Here is a 19,733-nt window from a genome sequence, read left to right as displayed (position 1 = left end):
TGCCGGGGGGCCCCCCCACGGGCGGGCAGGCCTTGCATCCCCCCTCCTCTGCCCTCACTCACCCGCAGACGTAGATGTGGGCGCCTGCCTCGTGGATCAGCTGCCACAGATGCTCCTTGTCCCTCTTCAGTAAGTGCTGCACGTAGACCTGGGGGGGAGGCAGAGACCCTGTGAGCGGCGGCCCCATGCGAGTCCCGGCTCCCGCCCCCGGCCCCGAGGCCTCACCTTGTGGGGCTGCTCCCGGGAGAAGGCCACATTGAGCTGGGTGAGGGAGCCGTCCTGGTGGAACTGGGCCAGCTCCTCGCGGTACAGGTAGTCCTCGTCAGAGCGGCGGCAGCCGTAGTAGAGCAGTGTCTCCCCCACCTCCTTGCCTGGACAGTGGGGCAGGAGTGAGCAGGGACGTGGCTGCACGGGACCTCACGGGACCCCAGAGACCCCGGCCAGGCCCGCACACTTACCCTGCTGCCGCAGCCAGGCCCGCTCCTGGATAAAGCCAATGAATGGGGCCACCCCCGTGCCGGGCCCCACCATGATGACCGGGGTGGCCGCCTTGAAGGGCAGGCGAAACTGGGACTTGCGCACGAACATGGGCACCAGGGCCCGGCGCCCGTTCTCCCCGGCTGGCTCCTTGGCGCGCAGCCAGCTGGTGGCCACGCCCTTGTTGATGCGGCCAGACCGGGTCTGGTACTCCACGGCCACGGCGCAGATGTGCACGGAGTTGGGGTGGACCTGGGATGGGGTGGGGTGAGCACGCCTGAGGCTCCCTCCCTGTGGCTGCCCTCCCTGCCTCCATTCTGGGGTCCTGCTCAGGGCTCTTCCCCACCCTCGGGGTGCCCCTGGCTCCCCAGAAGCCCTTCCTGGCTGGCCCTGGACACGGGCTGGGAGCTGGTTGTGGTGTCCCACCCGCTGGGTCCTGGGCTCTAGCTGTCTGCCCGCACCCCTGCGGAAGAGCTGGGGCCACAGTTTAGGGCACCCCACAGGCCCTGCCCTCTCTAACCAGCTGCCCCGCACCTTGGAGGACGAGGCGATGGAGTAGTAGCGGGCCTGGAGCCGGGGCAGCAGCTCGCACAGGTGGTCGATGGGGGGCCGCAGGGACGGGTAGTCCTGCAGGATGGCCAGGATGTGCCTCCGGGCCTCCACCACCCAGCTCAGGTACAGCTCCTGGGGGAGACGGGAGCGGGGTAAGGCGCAGACCGAGGTGGTGGCGCCCCGGGTGCCGGCAGCGGGAGGGACGGGCCTACCTTGCCCTCGCCCGAGGAGGAGGCCATCTTGCGCAGGTGCTCCTGCTCAGTGGGCTCAGAGGCGTACTGGGCCAGCTCGTAGAGCACATTGGTGCGGGGTGGGTTGGTGATGTCCAGGTAGTAGGTGAGGGCCGTGCGGTAGGAGGTGGGGCAGGGGAAGGGGTGCTTCTTGTTGGACTCCTCTGCGGGGAGAGAGGAGGAGGATCTGGGGTCGGTGGCCGCTGCGCTGGCACCTGGAACCATGGGGCCTCGGGCCCTGGGGACTCATTTCCACCAGCTGCCTCGGGCCCGGGCTGGAGGAGACGAGGCGGCCTAGATTCCAGGACTCACCGTCAAGGTTGTTCAGGGACATGACGATGTCCAGGTCGGCACCCAGGATCTCGCCAAGCTGGTTGACCAGGGCAGAGTCATTGGCTGGGTACACAGCCACATGGTCCCCAGATTCATACCTGGGGGGTGGAGGGGAATGTGAGGCTTAGGTGGGGTGGGGTGGGGGAGGTGGCCTGGAGGCCCCAAGTGGGCTGGGGGCAGGGGCGGCTGCTGGCACCTGAGTTTGGAGTCTGAGATGTCTAATTCCAGGTGCATGAGATGGCGCTCCGTTCCCTGGTTCAGTTTCCGGTTGGTGGTGACCGCGGCCAAGAACGGATTCTTGGCATCAAAGGGGCTGGGTGGGGAGGAGGGCAGCTCAGTGATTGGCCAGGTCTTCCATCTGAATCTCCCTGCCCCCAAGGGACCCTTCTGGTTTCACAGGACACGGGGAACCGTAGAGCTGGCCTCCAAGGGCCCCAGGAAGGCTCTCCAATTGTGTGAAAGGTTCTCCCACGGGTCCATCCACAGGTCCATCCACGGCAGCGCTCCCATAACCCCCCCAAGTGAATAGAGCTAGGTTATCTGTTCCCCGTTTACAGATAAGGAAACAGGCTGGCCCCTAAAACCTGGGGAGACCTGCCACATGCCACCCAGGAGGACCTGGCCCCTTGAAGATGGCTCCCCAAGACCGAGGGTGATGGGTCCCCTGGTGACGGCCCCCCACCCTGGCCTGTGTGCTGGCCGATAGGGTTTTACTCTGCGGGGTCACTGAAATGGGGGCTCTCCTATGAAGGCAGAGCTGCCGGTCTTCAATCCTGGGGGCACCAGAGAGACTTTTCCTGGGTGCCCCCAGGAGCAAGGCAAGTCAAGAACCCAAGAGAGGAACACTGTTTTTGGACAAAAAGTCCAAATACTGAGGCAGATCTTAAGGCAGTGAGCCCTTGTGCTGACGTTCAACCTGGACCCACAGCCAGATTCGCCGTCCTGCTCTGAACACTGGTCTACACCCCCGCCTCCCGGGATCTTTATGGAGCACGATGTCAAATGAACAACACACCAAGCTCCAGTCTCCCCGGGGTCAGGCCCTGGCCTGAGGGACCACTGGGAGGGGGCAGGGGAGAGGCTAGGGCCAGGGTGCGGGCAGCCTCCCCTCCCTGCTCTGGGCCTCATGCCCTCTTGTGTGGTGGAGATGAGATCGTGGTGCTCCCACCCATGCCTGTCCTGGACGAGGGGGGAGATAAGGAGGCCCCACGGGATGGCCAGCTGCTGGGTGTGCAAGGGCCACAGGCCCCCAACCACGCTCTCCACCACTCACGGTTTCTGGTTCTCGTAGCTCTTCAGACGGCCCATCTCTCCCACGTACACCTTGGCCATGTCTATGTCTGTGTGGACCACAAGCTCATACTGGCGAATGCTGGAAAGGGGAGACGGGGTGAGGCGGGGAGGGTCCGGAGGTGGTGGGAAGGAGAGCGAGTGGACACGGAGCCAGGGAGGTCTGGGGCAGCCTGGGGTGCTGCAGGCTTTGAGGTCATTCTGTCATAAGGCGAGGAAAGCCCTGCGTGGTCCCTCACTTCCAGGCAGAGCCCAAGTGCCTCAGTCTGGGACTGGGACCCTCTCATTCTATGACTGAGCTTCTACCAGTTTCTCAATGTGTCCCCCCCAGCCCATTACCTCACCAGGCCTGGTCTCCCACCCTTGGGGGGCACTGGGCTCTGGTCCCCACCCAGTCTGTGGGCACACCCTCACCTGGACTCCTCTCCGGTGGCTTCCACCCCGAAGTGTTCACATACGGCCGGCCAGAACTGCTCTCGCCACGTGATGAAGTCCTCCTCCAGGCTGGTGAGAGGAGGGAATGAGCCCAGCCCCAGGGAGCCCCTGCCGCGGGCTGGCCACCCTGGGCACCCCTGGGCCCCCGACCCCCTCCCCACGCAGCCGGAGGCCGCCCAGGGATGTGACTGAAGGGACTGGGCAGCGCTTGGGGTATCTGTGCTAACCCAGGCAGTGAGAGGATGGGGTAAAGCAGGGGGGTGGGGTGGGGACCGCCGTCCATTGTCCTGGGTGGTGCCTGGCAGGAGACTCGCTGACGCCTGGCTTCGCGCTCCCTCAGGTGCCACAGTCGGCCCCAACACTGTGGGACTGGGGATGAGGGGCAGGGGGCAGGCACTCACTTTCCATCGTCATCGCCCATCCCCAGCTCAAAGATCCTCTGGGCGCCGAGCTGCTCCAGCCGCTTGTCCACGTACTTGCCCATGGCATTGAAGTGCTCATAGGTCTTGTTCCCAAGGCCAAACACCTGTATGGACAGAGGAGCGGGTCTGAGGCTGGGTCGGGATCGGGGGTGGGCCTCTCCGCTGCACCCTTGGGCCTCCATGGTAGTCAGACATCTTGTTCTGTGAGGCAGGACCCCCTGCCCCTGGAAGTGGCTTTGTTTCAGTGCCATGCAGCCTGTAAGCCTCAACCCTGGGTGGGCAGCAGGTTGCTCCCCCTGCCCACCTGGTGCTCCTGGCCCTGCTAGGAGGCCATCTTGGCCAGCCTGCTAGGCCTTTCTCGACTTCAGTGTCCCACAACCAATGCCCCCTGGAGCCAAGTGGGGTGGGGACAGGGGAGGAGATGTTCTCAGCGTGGGGCCTGGGCAGAAGAGGCGGCTGCCCCGGGCTGCCCCGCCAGGTGCCCCAGCTTGAAGCCCCCTGTCCTGACACCTCTGCCTGCCCTGACTGGTCAGAATGAGGTAGAAACTGGAGGCTTTCCCCTTGGACACGGGGTCCAGAGGTCCAGGAGAGGTGCCACAGGCTGGGAAAGCCCCTGGAAGGAAGATGGGTTGGCTCACCGCATACTTGACTCCAGAGAGGTCCACATCGGTCTCCTGGAGCCAGTCGTAGAAGTCCTGGGCATTGTCTGTGGGGTCCCCTTCACCATAAGTGGCCATGCAGAACACTGCCAGGGAGTTCTCGATCTCTGGCAGGCTGCCCAGGTCGGCCTGGGGAGACAAGAGCCGGGCCCAGGCCCAGTGACCCATGACTGAGCCACGTTGGATCTGCGCCTGATGGGATGCAGACAGATGAGCCCATGCCCTGCCCATGCAGCTGCCAGCCAGGGATGTCCTGTGTGCTATGGGACGGGACAGAAGGGCTCCTTCGGGAAGGGGATCCAAGCAGTCAGGGAGGGCTGCATGGAGGTGGCTGGCATTTGAACCAGTGAGTGGGACAACTAGAGATGTGTTAGTTTTGAGTGGCGGCGGTACGTTGCCATAGGAAAGGGAGCAGCAGGCACAAAAGAACACATGTGGGGGCCTGGGTGGTGAAAGGCAGAAGCAGGGTGGGTGCTGGGCCACCAGCTGGCACTCAGAACCTGGTTCCCTGTGCCCCTGGGGGGAGAACCTCATCATCCCACAAAGTCCTGGGAGCACAGCAGGCCCTAACGAACTGTTAGGCCAACTTAAAACACAGGTCTGCAGACCTGTGTCAGTGGCAGTGGCGGTCATCGAGACTGAAGGTCGGGGTGGGGTGGGGACAGGAGCCCAGGTCTGAGGGAAAAGACGTGGGCAGCAGGCTAGCGACGCTGGACGCCTCCCCAAGACCACCTGCTTCCTGCCAGCCTCTTCCCCTCCCTGGCCCCTGCCTCTACCTCAGGCAGGCCTGGCTGTCATTAGCTCTCCTGACCCCCCACCAACAGGCAAGCAGACCACTGGAAGCTTCCTGGGCTCTGGAGAGCTGCCGCCGTGCTTGGGGAAGGATGAAGAGCAAAGGCCAGGAGGAGAATGAGCAGGGCAGGCCTGCCCCACATGGTCCCCCTAGAGAGGCTAGGGGCAGCAGACAGCAGGAAGTGGGCCCGAGTCCCGCAGCTCCAACAGGGGGCCTTAACCCCCCAATTCTCAGGCTCCCCAGTCCCTCCGGAAGTGCTCCGGCCCCGTGGGCCCTCTTCCTGCTCTGGTTACAGTTAATACACAAGAGACACGTGAGTTAATACGGCCTCATCTCAGCCCAGCCGCAGGGCTCTGTGAGATGCGCCCCCACTGCCCAGGGTTGCACGGCCGCCTCCCGGGCTGTGCAGCTTGAGGGCAGAGCAGGGAGACGGCAAACAATTCCTTCCCGGACCGCTGAGACCTGTTCACTGTTCAAGCTGTGCCCGATCCCCTGATGCTGAGCCCCCTTCCCCACACTGGGCCAGCTCAGGAAAGCCCAGGGAGCTTGGAGCAGGGCAGGCTGGGTATGCACGGCGCCCAGAGCTCACATCTGTGCGCCTGGGGCCACGTGGCTGCCCGGACAAATGGCAGGGGCTGCCCATTCCTGTCTGTCCCTTTGGCTGGCTCAGCCCTTTACACATACGGCTCCATGATCTGGGCACCCTGGTCAATGCAACTGGAAGGGCCGGGGTGTGGGGAGTGCTCACCAAGTCATATTCCTCGGGGTCTGCAGCCATGCCCCGCATCCCGTAGCGGTGGGCGTCCTTGGACAAGCGGTTGGCAAACTCCTCCGCTGTCCCCGTCTGGGAGCCGTAGAACACGATGATGTTCCTGCCCTAGAGAGGGCCGACACACGGGGGTCAGTGACGGACCAAGAGCCACAGGCTTCACCAGAGACTCGAGGGGACCGCAGGGCAGGCTAGGCAGGTGGGGTCCCTCAAGGGGCCCCCTTCCTTCCTGCCTCAACTCCTCCTCTTTTATTTTTTTAAGATTCTATTTATTTATTCATGAGTGATACAGAGAGAGGGTCAGAGACACAGGCAGAGGGAGAAGCAGGCTCTATGCAGGGAGCCTGACGTGGGACTCGATCCCGGGACCCCAGGATCACGCCCCGGGCTGAAGGCGGCGCTAAACTGCTGAGCCACCGGGCTGCCCTCAAGTCCTCCTTAGTCACTTTGGAGTGATCACCTCGCTGCCACAGCTACTGTGGTGGACAGTGACCAAGGCCACCCAGCCACACAGCTGCAAGATCATACCTAGGACAGATTATTAAGTGACACAAGAAAAGACACAATGGAATGTTCAGTGGAAAAAAAAGTGAACAAATAGGAGGTATAGCACACTCCCATTTTGTTCTGGACTCACTGCGTGTACATCTATGTATTTTGCTCTCACACACACGTGTGTGTGTGCCAGGGGGAGACTCGCAAGCAGTATACCAAATGGAGAACCGTGGGCGATTCCTAAATCCACATTATACAAATCTAGACGATAGGAAAGGTACCCAGTGGATGGGCTCCCACGCTCCTCACTCCACCTGCCTCCTCCCCATGGCCTCTGCTGCAGCTGCCGAGAAACCGGACCTCTATTCCCCAGACTCCCTTGTGGCCAGGGGTGCATCAAATCAGGTCTAGCCTACTGGACATGCTCTGCAAGATCTGAAAGGTGCGAGTGAGGCACAGGTCGCCTCCCGGGCCCTTCTGTGGACATGAGGTTTCCCTATGGTAGGGCTCCAGTGCCCCCAACCCCTGGGGTGCTCTCTGGTTTGTGCGCAGAGTCCTAACGTGAGGGTACAAAGGACAAAAGGAAACGTATGGGTTATAGTTGCCCTAAAGCATTCTCATACCTTTTATATTTCCCGAATGTCATACAGATCATCTAAAAATGTATTTTTAAATAATCACTACAAAAACTACTTAGTGAAACAGGAAATCTTATGATTTCAGGTTAAGGGGACAAAAAAGGATACAAGATAGTAGCTAAATGTTTACAGTGGCATCAAAACACATGAAATACTCAAATAAGCTTTCTGAGGAACTGGCAAGAAACCACCGATGAAGGATTCAACCAAAGTGAGCGGCACGGAGGCCTCGACAGACAGGAGGTCAGTTCTCCCCTCCTCGATCCGGGAACCAGTACGAGGTGCGATATCCGAACAGCTCTTTGTACCTCCACAACTTCATCCTCGAGGTCATGTGGAGAAAGAAATTCCTCCACTGGAACGTTACTTGACAATGAGGAGGAGAGATGCCGTGAGGCAGATGGAGCCCAAAGCCGTGAGGCTCAGTGAAAGGCGCCGGCCACGAAAGGCCACATACGGAATGATTCTGTGATACAGAAGGTCCCAAACTGGCAATTCTCTAAGGGGCCTAGTAAGTGGCTGAACCGGCTGCTCTGGGCTGAGGGAGAGCAGGTTAGGGGGTGGGGAGTGGCTGCTAATGGATACAGGGTGTTTTTGGGGTGACGAGAATGTTCTGGAATGGATTGTGGTGGTGGTTGGCACAAATGTGGGAATACATTTGAAGTATATACTTTAAAAGGGTGACCTGTATGGAATGTGAGCTGTATCTCACTAAAGCTGTTGTCCCAGACAAATACATATAAAATAATGGCCAGGAAAACAGGAAAATAAGAATGGGGTGCTATTTCCTAGCAATATGGAAATTAAAACAAGCTTTCTAAACCTCAGTAGGATACTGCCTGCAGATGGCCAAAATGCTGGGACAGGAAAATATAGAAAAAGGCCCAAATATGTATGGGAATTATGTATTCGATAAAACTAGTGGGGAAAAGACAGATGCTATTACATGGAGCTTAGTGGGTACAAGACGTAGCCCTGGGTTCATGTCTCGCATCTTATACCAGGATAAATTCTCAATAGACTGAATTCTAATTATGAACGAGAGAGAACTAAAAAACACTAAGAAGAAAATGTGCAAGAATTATTTTCTCTTTAATGATCCAAATTGCAAATAACCCAAAGTCCAGAAGTCACAGGAGGAATAAAGTGCCCTGTACAACTTCTACACAGCAACACACACACACACACACACACACACACACACACACACACACACACACGATGAGCCAGGTCAAGACACAAACTATTAAGTGGGAAAAATATTTTTTAATTCCTGTCACAAACAAGGGGATAATCTCCCTAATCATTTTAAGGAATTCCTCGAGAAGGATCAATCCTGACAGAAGGGTGGGCAAAAGATTTGAATGGAGGAGAATCTATTAAAAAAAAAAAAAAAAATGCCATCACAACATCCGAAAATCTGCTGAAACTCATTCATAAGAAAAATGTAAATTAGAAATACACAGAGATAGCTTTTTTTTAAAACCTAGAAAACTGGCAAACCTCCAAACTTGGATGATAAACTCTCTGGCAAGGCTGTGGGGCAATAGGTCTTTGCACATGCTGCTAATGAGAGTGCCTGGTGCGACCCTGGGGGCGCGGGGTGGGGGCTCAATCTGGCAGCTCCTATCACGATTACTAATGCACTCTACTTTATCTTAGCACTTCCCCTTCTGGGGTCAGACTGTATTTACAGATGTGGACAGTGGTCTCCAGAGCCACAGCTGCATGGTTTCTAAGAGCTAAAGGTCAGAAATGTTCTTAGTGCCCCCTGACAGGGCAAAGTCCAAACAAAAGATCGTATTCACAGTCACATAAGGAAATCACGATGCGGCCACAGTAAAGGAGGTGGTGTCTCTGAATTACTATCAAAGGAGCTCCAACACAGATCGAAAGTTTAAAAATAGAAAGGTAAAGAAAAGCATGGTTTAGGGCAGTGCATGTAATATGCCACCTTTTGTGTTTTGAAAAGGTGTAAAGTAAGAGTTTAGGGGTTTTTTTGGTATGTGTGCAGAGGCTCTAGAAGGATCCACAAAATGCTAAGAACAATGGTGATGAGTGGCAGTGACAGGAGAGAGGCTCCCCCCTGAACAGTCTGTTGGGATTTTAAGCATGTGAATGCAGCACTCTCCCATAAAATGAAATAACTTGAACACAAAGAGCACCGTAGCTGTGCTCTGGCCACAGCTATTGTGAGGCTTACATCCATCTGCTCGGCGCTGGGCCTGGACTGGGAGCGCGCACAGGGACAACCCCCCCCCCCCCCCCCCCGGCCCCCCGCCCGCCCCGTGTCGGAGGGAGGGGCTAGGCTCACAGTGTTCATGAAGGAAACACCCAGAAAAGAAGAGTACGCTGTCCTGGCCAAGCAGAGCAGCTTCGAGGCTTTGGTTAGACGAGAATGTTTGCGCCCTCTCTTCCCTCCTGTTCAGTGAAGGTGCCCTCCGCCCCGGTCCACCAGGGCCATGACCCCCTCCCCACCCCATAAAGGGCACAGACATGGAGAAAACTCACCGTCTTCTTCATCTTTTCCACAAAGCTGCTGTCTTTGGCAGAAGAAGTCCTGAAAGACAAAAATACCCGATGGGCATGGGACACACATGGCCAGCTCTGGCTGAGCTGCTCCACGGCGGGCAGGCGAGCAGAGCCTCTGACCCAGTGGCAGGACCCCGAGCTCCCTGCCAGCCCGGCTCCCCATGTCCTCTGCAGGGAGTCCAAAGCCGCCTGAGACCCTGCCACTATCAGAGCCGGAACCTCCGGCCCCAGATCCCCAGATCGGCCCCAGATCCCCAGATGGATGAGAACGAAGAAGGATCAAGGACTTCAGTCCCACCCCTCCCCATCCTGCCTATGGCCCCAATGGCCCTGTCTCATCCCCAATCCCCACAGGCTCCCACGGCCACAGACTGGGGTATGCAAGTCCCTTCAGAAGCTGTCCCCAGCCTCAGCTGGCGCTCCCCTCCCCACGCCATACAGAGATGTGAGATTTGTATACCACTCCCTCTGTGATGGCCCTCAGCACCGTGCCCCCCGTGGCCTCCGGCCCGACTGCTCCCAATCCACTTCTTCACCTGAAAGACCCCTGTGCCACCCCCAAGGGCCCCCTCCCATCCCTGCACTGGGGCCACACAGACCTGTTCTCTGTGGTCATGGCACCTTCTAGAGCCCTGGACCTCATCCTCTCCAGCAGCACCACTGCCTGCCCACTCTCCACCTCCTAGCTGCTGGCCTCCTGCCCCCCTTCCATTTCTCATCCTTTCCTTTATCTTCTTCCCTGCCCCAGGCCTGCGGGGCCATCTAAAGCCCAGTGAGGGGCACCTGGGTGGCACAGTTGGTTGAGCATCTGACTCTTGGTTTTGACTTGGGTTGTGATCTTGGGGTTGTGGGACCAAGCCCTGTTCGGCCTCCATGCTCCATGTGGTGCCTCCTTGAGATTCTCTCCCCTTCTCCCACTGCCCCTCCTCCTCCTGCTTGCGCGCGCATGTGCGCACGCTCTCTCTCTAAAATAAACAAACCTTTAAAAAAAATAATAGGGACATGAGGGGTGGCTCAGTGGTTGAGCGTCTGCCTTTGGCTCAGGGTGTGATCCTGGAGTCCCAGGATCAAGTCCCATATCGGGGTCCCCGCAGGGAGCCTGCTTCTCCCTCTGCCTGTGTCTCTGCCTCTGTCTCTCATGAATAAATAAATAAAATGTTTTTTTAAAAATTTAAGAAGTAAATTAAAAAATAATTTTAAAAAGCCCAGGGAGCCTTGCTAGGGACCCTCAGGCCTAAGAAACCAAGGAGCACAAAATGTACCTCTGTCTGAATGACAAATCTTTGGGATGTGTGATATACAGCCTGTCTGAATGAAGTGACAAGTCTGAACGCTAAAATGTGGTTCAAAACGACACTACTAAGGAAATGAAAGGTGGGCCGTGGCAAGGGAGATGCTGCAACATGGGCACATGTGACAAAGGACTTGGGTTGAGAACATAAGAAAGCCCTACCAATCAACTGGAAAAGATGGACAATCCAAGAGGAAAATTGTCAAAAGACCTGAACAAGCAAGCGCTTTCTTAAAGAGTAATGCTATTGTCGGGAACATCATTCGTTATTAGTTACCAGAAAAACAGAAAATAAAACCACAGCAAGATGTACCGCGCACTTACTAGAAGGGCTCCGACCAGGAAAGGCTAAGCCCTCACCTATAGCCGAAGCTGCTGGAGTGGACATGGCACAGCTGATCTGGAATGCTGCTTGGCGGTGTCTTCTTTAAACCTATAACTCAGCACTTCACTCCTCGGTGGACACCGGACAGAGCTCACTGGTGCCTGTGCACCAAGATACACTCACGGAACATTCTGGCAGCGTTAGACATGTGGGTGCCAAACAGGACCCACAGGAGAACAGACGGACTGTGGCTTATTTGTACAACAGGATGTTCTCCTGTGCAGTATGCATGATCACAACATGCCCGGGGATGAATGAGTCCAAGGTGTGATGCTGAGAGCGAGGAGCCAGATGGAAGAGAGTGTAAGTGTCTGTCTGTCCGACATCATTATCCAAAGTCCCCATCAAGAGAAACTAATCCCCAGGGACCAGAGTCAGGACCTGGTGAGGGACAGCAGGGGCTCCCTGAGTGCCAGCAACAGTCTGCACTCTGATCTGGGTAGTAATGACTCCTCATTCACGTGGTAAGATCATCTCTCTGTGGGCACCTTTCTGTAGATACTACATTTTAATAAAGTTTATCCTTACACTACTTGCTTCCAGAATTCACTTTTTCCCCACAACCAAGGCCCTCAGGCCGGCAGAGGTGCAACGAGGCGGAGGGCAGAGCAGGGGCTCCGGAGCCGGGCAGCTCGCGCTGCCACACCCAGCCTGCCGAGTCACAGCCCAGTGAACTCGACCTGCGCTTCACTGCTCCTCAGCTAGAAAACGGGACTAGCAAATACCACTTTGAAGGCTTCTGCAAATGTCACATGAAGTAAAGGACAGAGAGGGTGGAGTGCTGTGTCCGACACGTGCAGGATGTCAGGGGGCCTGGACGCCCACCTTACAGGAAGGCTGCCAGAGGCCTAACAGCAGTCCTTGTGGCCAGTAACGGGTCAGGCCAGGGCCCCGTCCCCTTCTGACTCCCAGGTCTTTGCCCTTTTCCACTACATCCTGCAGCCTCCTGTGCATGGGAAGTGTAATAAAGTCGGCGTGGAGTGCCAGCGCACACGCGCAGGGACAGCTGCACAAAAGTGGTACCTGTTGGGGCTAGACAGCTGCGGTCTGTGGAAAGATCTATGATGACTCTGCAAAGCTGTTTAGACACAGGATTTCGCAAACATAAAGGTATCAGAAGTTCCTATTACGCTGCCCTAGGTTTTTCACTAAATTGGGTACAGGCCCGGGGTCATTTTCAGGGCCCCTCAGAGTTTAAGAGCATTTACCTGTGGGTCAGCTGAGGGGCTGGATGCCAAGACCTTCCAACCCAGACATGGCCCAGCTGCCCAGGAACCCAAAACAGGCCCTGACTCCCCATCACCCCACCCAGCACACCCCAGGCAGACCCAATCCTAATGGCAGCAGAGCCAGGGCGAGAGCAAGTCTGGAGGCCCTCAGGGCCACCCTCCGTCTTTCCCTGGCGCCCAGGAACCCAAACAGACCCTCCTTGACTCTCCATCACCCCACCCAGCACCCCCTGGGCAGACCCACCCCTAATGGCAGCAGGGCCAGGGTGAGAGCAAGCCTGGAGGCCCTCAGGCCTACCCTCTGTCTTTCCGTGCTCCGATCTGCATTCCAAAAAGGTCTGGTGTCTGGACATCTCAGACCGAATGTCCAGCTCCTGCCCCTGCCCTGCCACGAGAAGCCACATCTTTCTGGCCCTTCCAGTTTATGTTCTGCCTGGAGCAGGATGCTTGCTACCTGTGCGCTCACACACATGCTCTCCCGGCATCCTTGTGTGATGAAGACCATGCAGTGTGCAGTGACTCCCACTGCTGCATGCCTTCTGAATTCTGAGCCATGGGAACACATGACCCACATTAAAACATAAACTCAAGTGTAAATGGATGCTTCGGTATCAGCCAGCACGACAAACGTTAGTGATGAAGCACTGCGAGAGAAGCACAGTGCAAAACTGCATGCAATTTCCATATGTACAGTGCCATGGCTGTACAAGTACCTCTGATTTGGACGTTTTTTTAAAAAGATTTTTGAGAGAGGAGTAAGCAAGTGAGCACACAAGTGGGGGTGGTGGGGAAGGCAGAGGGAGAAGCAGACTCCCAGCTGTGCGGCTCGACCCCAGGACTCTGGGATCATGATCTGAGTCAAAGGCAGACACTTAACCAACTGAGCCACCCAGGGACCCCTGATTTGTACATTTTAAAAAACGGTCAGAATGGCAAAGTTTCCGAGGTGTGAATTTCCCCTCAACCAAAAAATAGAAACAAACAAAATGCATTTAGTTGACAATGAAAAAGCGCTGGGGCTTAAGTTTCTAGAATATTTGCTGATATGGAATGCCTTCCTAATTTCTCAACCATGGCCAGTGAGTTCACGGCACATGGACACACCACTGTAGGAGTTGGTCACTGTGTGGACTGACTCCCCACTGAGTCTCCCCAGTGCTGATCACCACACGGCCTCCCTCACATGCAGTGGCCTCTGGGGTAGGATGCATGACCCACAGGATCAAAACAAGAGTCTCTGTCCTTAATAAAAGGGGATGCATGCCATTAATCATTCCTAGAAACAGGGTCTACAGAGAGGTACCCCAGGACCTTGACAGGGGACATCGCAGGGTTAGAATATGAGGCAGGTGGTTCCAGTGATGTTCCCAATTTTGTTTTTTCATATTATAAATACATTTTACAGTTATAAAGAGGGGGGCCAACTCCAACGTCTAAGAATTAAGGAGAGGCTAGACAGGGGATACCACACAGGGAAGCGCCGATCACATCTACAGGTGGGGAAGGATGTTCCCAATACGCTAAAGGGAAGCGCAGGTTACAGAATAATGCAGGTCGCAGGACCCCACTTTGATTCAGAGGCACGGAATGGAAGGGCACACATCGGCAGGCTAACTGCTCTCTGCCAGGGCTGAGCGACTTTTTTGTTTCCTTCTGTGGATGATTTCTATTCCCACCTCCCCAACCCCTTTTTCCTGCAGAAATCACGGAACATTTCTGCACCAAGAAAATAAAAACCACATCCCAGGTTTAGAAACAAGCATGGACACACACAGATCTGCAGGGCTCTAACTGGGGAGGACTATCAGAGTAGCGAAGCCTGGGGTAGAGGCTAGATGAGAGAAGCTACCCCGAGGAGCACAGAGGCCTCGGATGTGGAGTGCGTCTGGCACCTTTCAAATGCCCTGGGCCATGCTGACTTCCCGCTCATCGCTGCGCTGGGCACTTCTGCCTGCAATGTCCTTCCTCTGTCCCACGAGCTCCTACGTATCCCTTAAGACACAACGTACAGCTTCCTCTTCAGAGCACCTTTCCCTGCTGTTCACGGGGGAAGGCTGTGCACACATCTTAACGCAGCATAGGCCTCCATCCGGGCCTTGACTCCACGTTCCCGACTCATCATCCTATCTGAGGCTTAGTGGGGGCGGGGTGGGCAGCTGCCTGGGTCTCTGCACCCGGCACCATGCCCAGCACTGAGCACCGCCTCTGGGGACGAGGGTCGTCCTGAGAAGGCTGTTGGAGGGTTCCTCACCCACCTGATATCACAGTTTGCCATTAGCAGAAAAACCAACTCCTGTCTCTTATTTAGGACTGAGGTTCTAGAAGCTGTATCTGAGGAAGGGGGACTTGAGACTCCCTCCAAGAAGGCACGGGGGATGCCCCCACTACCCCGTGAGAGCCAGCGCCAGCCTCTGCCTTCCAAGGGCCTCCCACCAGGCAGAGGATGATCATGGAGGATGGGAGCGGCCCACCCCCTGAAGTGGGGGAGGCAGCTTGAATCCTGGATCTGCCACCAAACGGGCCTGTGACAGATAAGCGGCAGCCTCGAAAGGCCGCGGAACCGTCTTACTGAAAGCGCTGTGCCTTGGCGTCGGTGGCCTGCCCTCCCCGTACAGCATCTGGGGTACAGTTAACTCTCAGGGATAAAGAGGCTGTTCGTGAGAAGAAAGCCCTTTGGATCCCTCTGACTTGACAGACACTCAGCGGCACCAGGTGGCACATGCTAAGACCAGCCGGTCCGCCCGCAGGGCGTCTGAAGACACTAGAATGGCTTCCGGGAAGGACTGAGCTCTATTCTCAGAGACAGAAAACCACTCCCAGAGGAAAGCCACAGAAACTGGGCAGCCGATGGGCTCTTGGATGAGGCCCCTGGCGCGGGGGGGTGGGGTGGGGTGGGGTGGGGGGGCGGAGCTCAGCTCTGGCTTCCCGGGGTGCGTGGCAGGCTGGTGGCTCAGGAAGTGGGGGCAGGGTCTGGCTGGGAACGTTCCAGGGCGGGCTAGATGGGCTGGCCCTCCGGTGCCACCACGGCCCCTCCAACAGCTTCAGCCCCTGGGGAAGCAGGGACACTCCCACCCTCTCCCCGGGCTCCCGGGATGGCTTCCAGAGATCCAGGGCAGACCGCTGCACGGGGGAAAGGGAAAGCCGAGGACGCTAAGGAGGACCCTGTGCCTCCAGTCCCCGCCCCGACATGACCCTCGGCAGTTTCCTGACTTCCTACGGTTGGTTACACGCTGCCTCGAGCAGCAGCAGAACCTGCCCCGGGCTGCAGAGCCCTGCTGCCAGAGTTCACCTGTTCCAGGTGGGTGCACACGTGGGTGCCTCAACCGGCTCGACCCAACCCCGCCTGACAGCCTCACACAGGGCTGTGCACCTGGGACCCACTCTTTTCCAGGGGGAAGAATCGGGTGACTGGGGCCTTTCTGGTTTCCAGTCCAAATTCCTTTCCTTCGGGAGCTGGGAAATGCAGCCTGCAAACCAGGACGGAAGGGATCGCTGGCCCCATGTCCCGCTGACCCCCGGGGGAACCGCCCCAGCTCTGCTGATCAGCTCCACAGGGCACCCTCTTCACGCCTCCAGGGCAGCCTTGCCCAGGAAGGAGCCGCAGGGACACCACATCTGGAACTGACCTGAGGGTGGGCTCATCCCGCGGAGAGGAGTACGTGCACCCCATGGCTTCTCTCCCGACCCCAGGACTTAAAGGCAGGTTCCAGCTGCCTCCCAGAAACGGGCAGGGAGCCAGCGGTCAGAAACTCGGGCTCTGTCCATCCCTCCGCAGTGCTGGCCGGGCCGGCAGTCCAGCCGTGAACTCTGGGAAGGCCCCAGACACCCCAGCCCTGGTGGAGCCTCTGCCGAGTCCCCGCCTGCATCTGTCCCCACAGGCACAGGGAGGACTTGCGACTCCAGCCTGAGACCTCCCGTGATCCCCTGCGTTTGGGCACACACCCCTCCTCCTTCTGTATGGACCGAGGGAAGGAGAAAACCTTTCCAACCCCAACTCGGGTCTCCTTGGCAACTGTTTATACTAGAGCCCTTGCTCCCTACTTCCTCCCCCTTTCCCAATTAATTAAAAAAAAAAAGAAAAAAAAAGGAAGTCATGAAGTTGAATAAAGCTCTTCGAGACACTAGAAGGCAGTTGTGCAGGTTGCTATGGCAGGGCTGTCTCTCCACAAAGGAAGCCACATTGATCCCACTGCCAGGGCGCCTCAGGATCATATTAAATTAGCTCTGGTTCCCGTCTTCCTCCTCACAAAAGAACTGTGGGCCACAGAGCCCGAGACACGGGGCGGCCACCTGGGAGCAGCATGTGTGCAGAGAAGCCACACAGTACCCTCCCGCTGCACAGGGGGCAGGCCCCCACATTTGCTGTGACGCTTCCTCCCAAGGAGCAGCCTTCAGAGGCACCCGAATACAAAAAGCCAGCGGAGGAGGCAGCAGCTGGCCCGGGCTGGGGGCCCAGAGACCACGCGGGTCCAATGAGGGCTCTCCACTCCTAAATTGGGAGCAGAAGGCCCTCTGGTGCGGGCCTCAGAAGTCAACTGCAGGCTGCCATGTGGGGAGGATGGAAAGGAGGGCGCACGAAAGCCCTGAGTCACTTGGAAAGGGATGAATCAAGACGTCCCAGTGAGATTCATTTCATTTCCAGTCCTGGCCAACATGCAGAGGAGTTTGCAGAACTCCCAACTCAAGCGTGATTCTCTATGGCATGAATTTCTCCTGAGACTTTGCCCTGCCCTTGGCGACACAGGGGACAGCTGCTGTGGAATAGCTGCCTCCCAAAGCCTGGTGTGGTAGGGTTCTGTGCTCCCCAGGGAGCCACCACATGCCAGGCAGAGGTGGGGTGGGGGGGGGGGTCAGGCTGGCTGGGATGGGGTCACCAGGCGAGCCCAGATTTCTCCACTGCAGGCAGAGCAGTCCCAGGGCCCTGTGGCTGACAGTGAACGGTTTGCAAGAGCTGCCTTTGCTGAAAACAAAGTGATTCGCTGGAGCTTAAATCTGAACCAGTAGCTCTCCCGCCCAAAAGAGCAGGAACGGACCAGCAGGGGAGCCCGCAGCAGGGAGGGCGCCTCCTGCTGTGGCTGGTCTCTGGCAGGCGGGAAGTTCAAGCACTATGGGAGGCCTTGGGTCAAAGCCAAAACACAGAATGGGAACTATGACTTGCTGAGTGCCTACTGTTTGCCAGCTAGTATTCAAGGAGGTCTATATTGTATTTCATTTAATCCTCCCTCCCGTGCCAAGTGGGCAAGGACTTCTATCCTTATTTCACGGCCAAGGACAGCGAGGCTCCAGGTGGGGGCAGGGGAGGGGAGCAGGAAGCCAACTCCAGGCCAGGAAAGCCCAGAGCAGCATTTCCCGACTGCCTCCACGGGCCCTGTGGAGCCAAGCACGGCTTATGGGAGTCCCTGGACACACTCAGAGAGCACTTCCTGGCCCCTCCCAGGGATCTTCAGGAATCCCCAGCCCTCATCATTTGGGGTGCTCTGAGGCTCCAAGGGGCTGCTGTTTCCCTCAGGGAGATCCCCCCTCCCCCATACAGCCTTCAACATGTGTTCACCAACACGCAGGTCAGGCCTTTATACCTGCTGTGTGTGGTCCGGGTGGCCTGCCTCCCCAGCACATGGGGCAGCACGCTGGCTTTGCCCTTCTGCCCTGCAGACGCCCGGGCAGTGACTCTGGCAGGCTGGGTATAGGCAGGGCCAGTGCTCTTGTGCAGGAAAGTGAGAGACACAGGGCCATGGCCCTGCTCAGGGTTATTCGCCAGGGACAATGACAGAGTCCTCCTCTGCTCTGATGCCTTGGCTCTTGTCACTTCAGCCTTGCCATTTGCAAATGGGGACAAGAACCCTGTTTTAGAAAAGCCCTGGCACAGAACCCTTTCTCTGCACCGCTGACACTTTCTGCTTCTCATGCCCCGCTCTCCCTCCCAGGCACCTGGGCCCGGGCCAATGCCCACTGGTCAATGCCAGTGCCACTAGGTGACCTTCCTCCAAGCCACCCTGACTGCTCTTTAAGGGCCCACTGCTCTCAGGACGCTGTCCCAGTTTACCTGGCTCCGTTCCCTTTACCCAACTCCCAGGAGGGCCCAAGGCCCTGGAAGATTCACCCCCAGCCTCTTCTCTCCTGTCTCAGCTCCCCTGTGACTTCTGAAGCCCTTCACCACCCCGACTCCCTCAATGCCCGACTCCTCCATGACCCCCAATTCCCCTGGCGACCCTCAACTCCCTTCATGACAACTGATTCCCCTGGTGACCTCCACCTGGGCTCTACCAGACTCACTTTTCCCAGAGCAGCCCCACTGGTCCTCGCCCTGAGATTGTGCACGCGCTTCTGCTCCATGTGTCTTGCTCTGTGTGCTGCCGGCCGTCATCTATGCCCGGCTGTCAATGCCAGCTTTCCATTGAGCCTCCCGAATCAATCCAGGGGTACCGCAGTCCTGACATACCTACCAATGGGAGGGGGTGGCCCTCTTCTGCATTTCCACCACCTCTGGACACACTCATCTCTCCCAACGGCACATGAGCCCACGAGGACACACGGCGGATCCCTGCTCCCTGGTGCCTGGCGCAGAAATGGAGCTACCAGCAGTGAGCCCTGGGTGCGGCCTAGAGAGGTCAAGATGTCCACTGACGCCCAGATCGGCAGACAGGCCACCTTCAGAGTAGCACGTGGTAGGCAGAATGGCAAAATCACTCCAATCTCATCAGGGGACAGGGAGAAAGGAGAGGCCATGAAGTCCCTCGTGGTCAGGTGGTGGTGGAAAACCCAGCCCTGGGGCGCCTGGGTGGCTCGGTTGAATATCTGCCTTCAGCTTAGGGCGTGATCCCGGGGTTCTGGGATCGAGTCCCACGTCGGGCTCCCTGCATGGAGCCTGCTTCTCCCTCTCCCTGTGTCTCTGCCTCTCTCTCTGTGTGTCTCATGAATAAACAAATAAAATCTTAAAAAAAAAAAAAAAAAAAAAAGCCCAGCCCTGCGCTTGCGGGTGTGGTGTGCATACCCCAACCCCCTTTCCCACCACTTCCCCTGATGGTGGGAGGCTTTGGGCACCATCCACCCTCCCCATCCACAGAAGCCTCTCCTCCACTCCTGCCTCTTTGTACAACTCGTGTGTGCTTCTATTTTCACATTTGGCAGAACCCAGGACCTCCCTATAGAAGAAGTGACCCTGAATTGGAGGTGGAAGGACCCTGGTTCACTTTTCATCTGCCA

At 57.3% G+C, this 19,733-nt stretch overlaps 1 protein-coding gene across 20 annotated transcripts in view; it reads right to left on the bottom strand.

Annotated features, from left to right (window-relative positions):
- Window positions 1-19,733, bottom strand: part of POR (cytochrome p450 oxidoreductase) — a 68,094-nt gene that overhangs the window by 513 nt on the left and 47,848 nt on the right. For 19 of the 20 annotated variants that reach the window (XM_072752905.1, XM_072752893.1, XM_026019477.2 and 16 more), the window contains 13 exons: window positions 9,605-9,653; window positions 5,940-6,068; window positions 4,378-4,527; window positions 3,719-3,843; window positions 3,297-3,386; window positions 2,866-2,964; window positions 1,789-1,905; window positions 1,572-1,690; window positions 1,242-1,423; window positions 1,012-1,161; window positions 459-729; window positions 226-371; window positions 63-148 (listed from right to left, as the gene is read on the bottom strand). In XM_072752905.1, coding sequence (XP_072609006.1) covers window positions 63-148; window positions 226-371; window positions 459-729; window positions 1,012-1,161; window positions 1,242-1,423; window positions 1,572-1,690; window positions 1,789-1,905; window positions 2,866-2,964; window positions 3,297-3,386; window positions 3,719-3,843; window positions 4,378-4,527; window positions 5,940-6,068; window positions 9,605-9,653 — 1,713 coding nt within the window. Of the gene's footprint in view, window positions 1-62; window positions 149-225; window positions 372-458; window positions 730-1,011; window positions 1,162-1,241; window positions 1,424-1,571; window positions 1,691-1,788; window positions 1,906-2,865; window positions 2,965-3,296; window positions 3,387-3,718; window positions 3,844-4,377; window positions 4,528-5,939; window positions 6,069-9,604; window positions 9,654-16,156; window positions 16,463-19,733 lie in introns of those variants that run through there. The other variant, XM_026019476.2, reaches the window with a different exon arrangement.

The sequence above is a fragment of the Vulpes vulpes genome, chromosome 3 (assembly GCF_048418805.1).
Source record: "Vulpes vulpes isolate BD-2025 chromosome 3, VulVul3, whole genome shotgun sequence".
NCBI lineage: Eukaryota > Metazoa > Chordata > Mammalia > Carnivora > Canidae > Vulpes > Vulpes vulpes.
This window is presented reverse-complemented; position numbering and strand designations above follow the sequence as displayed.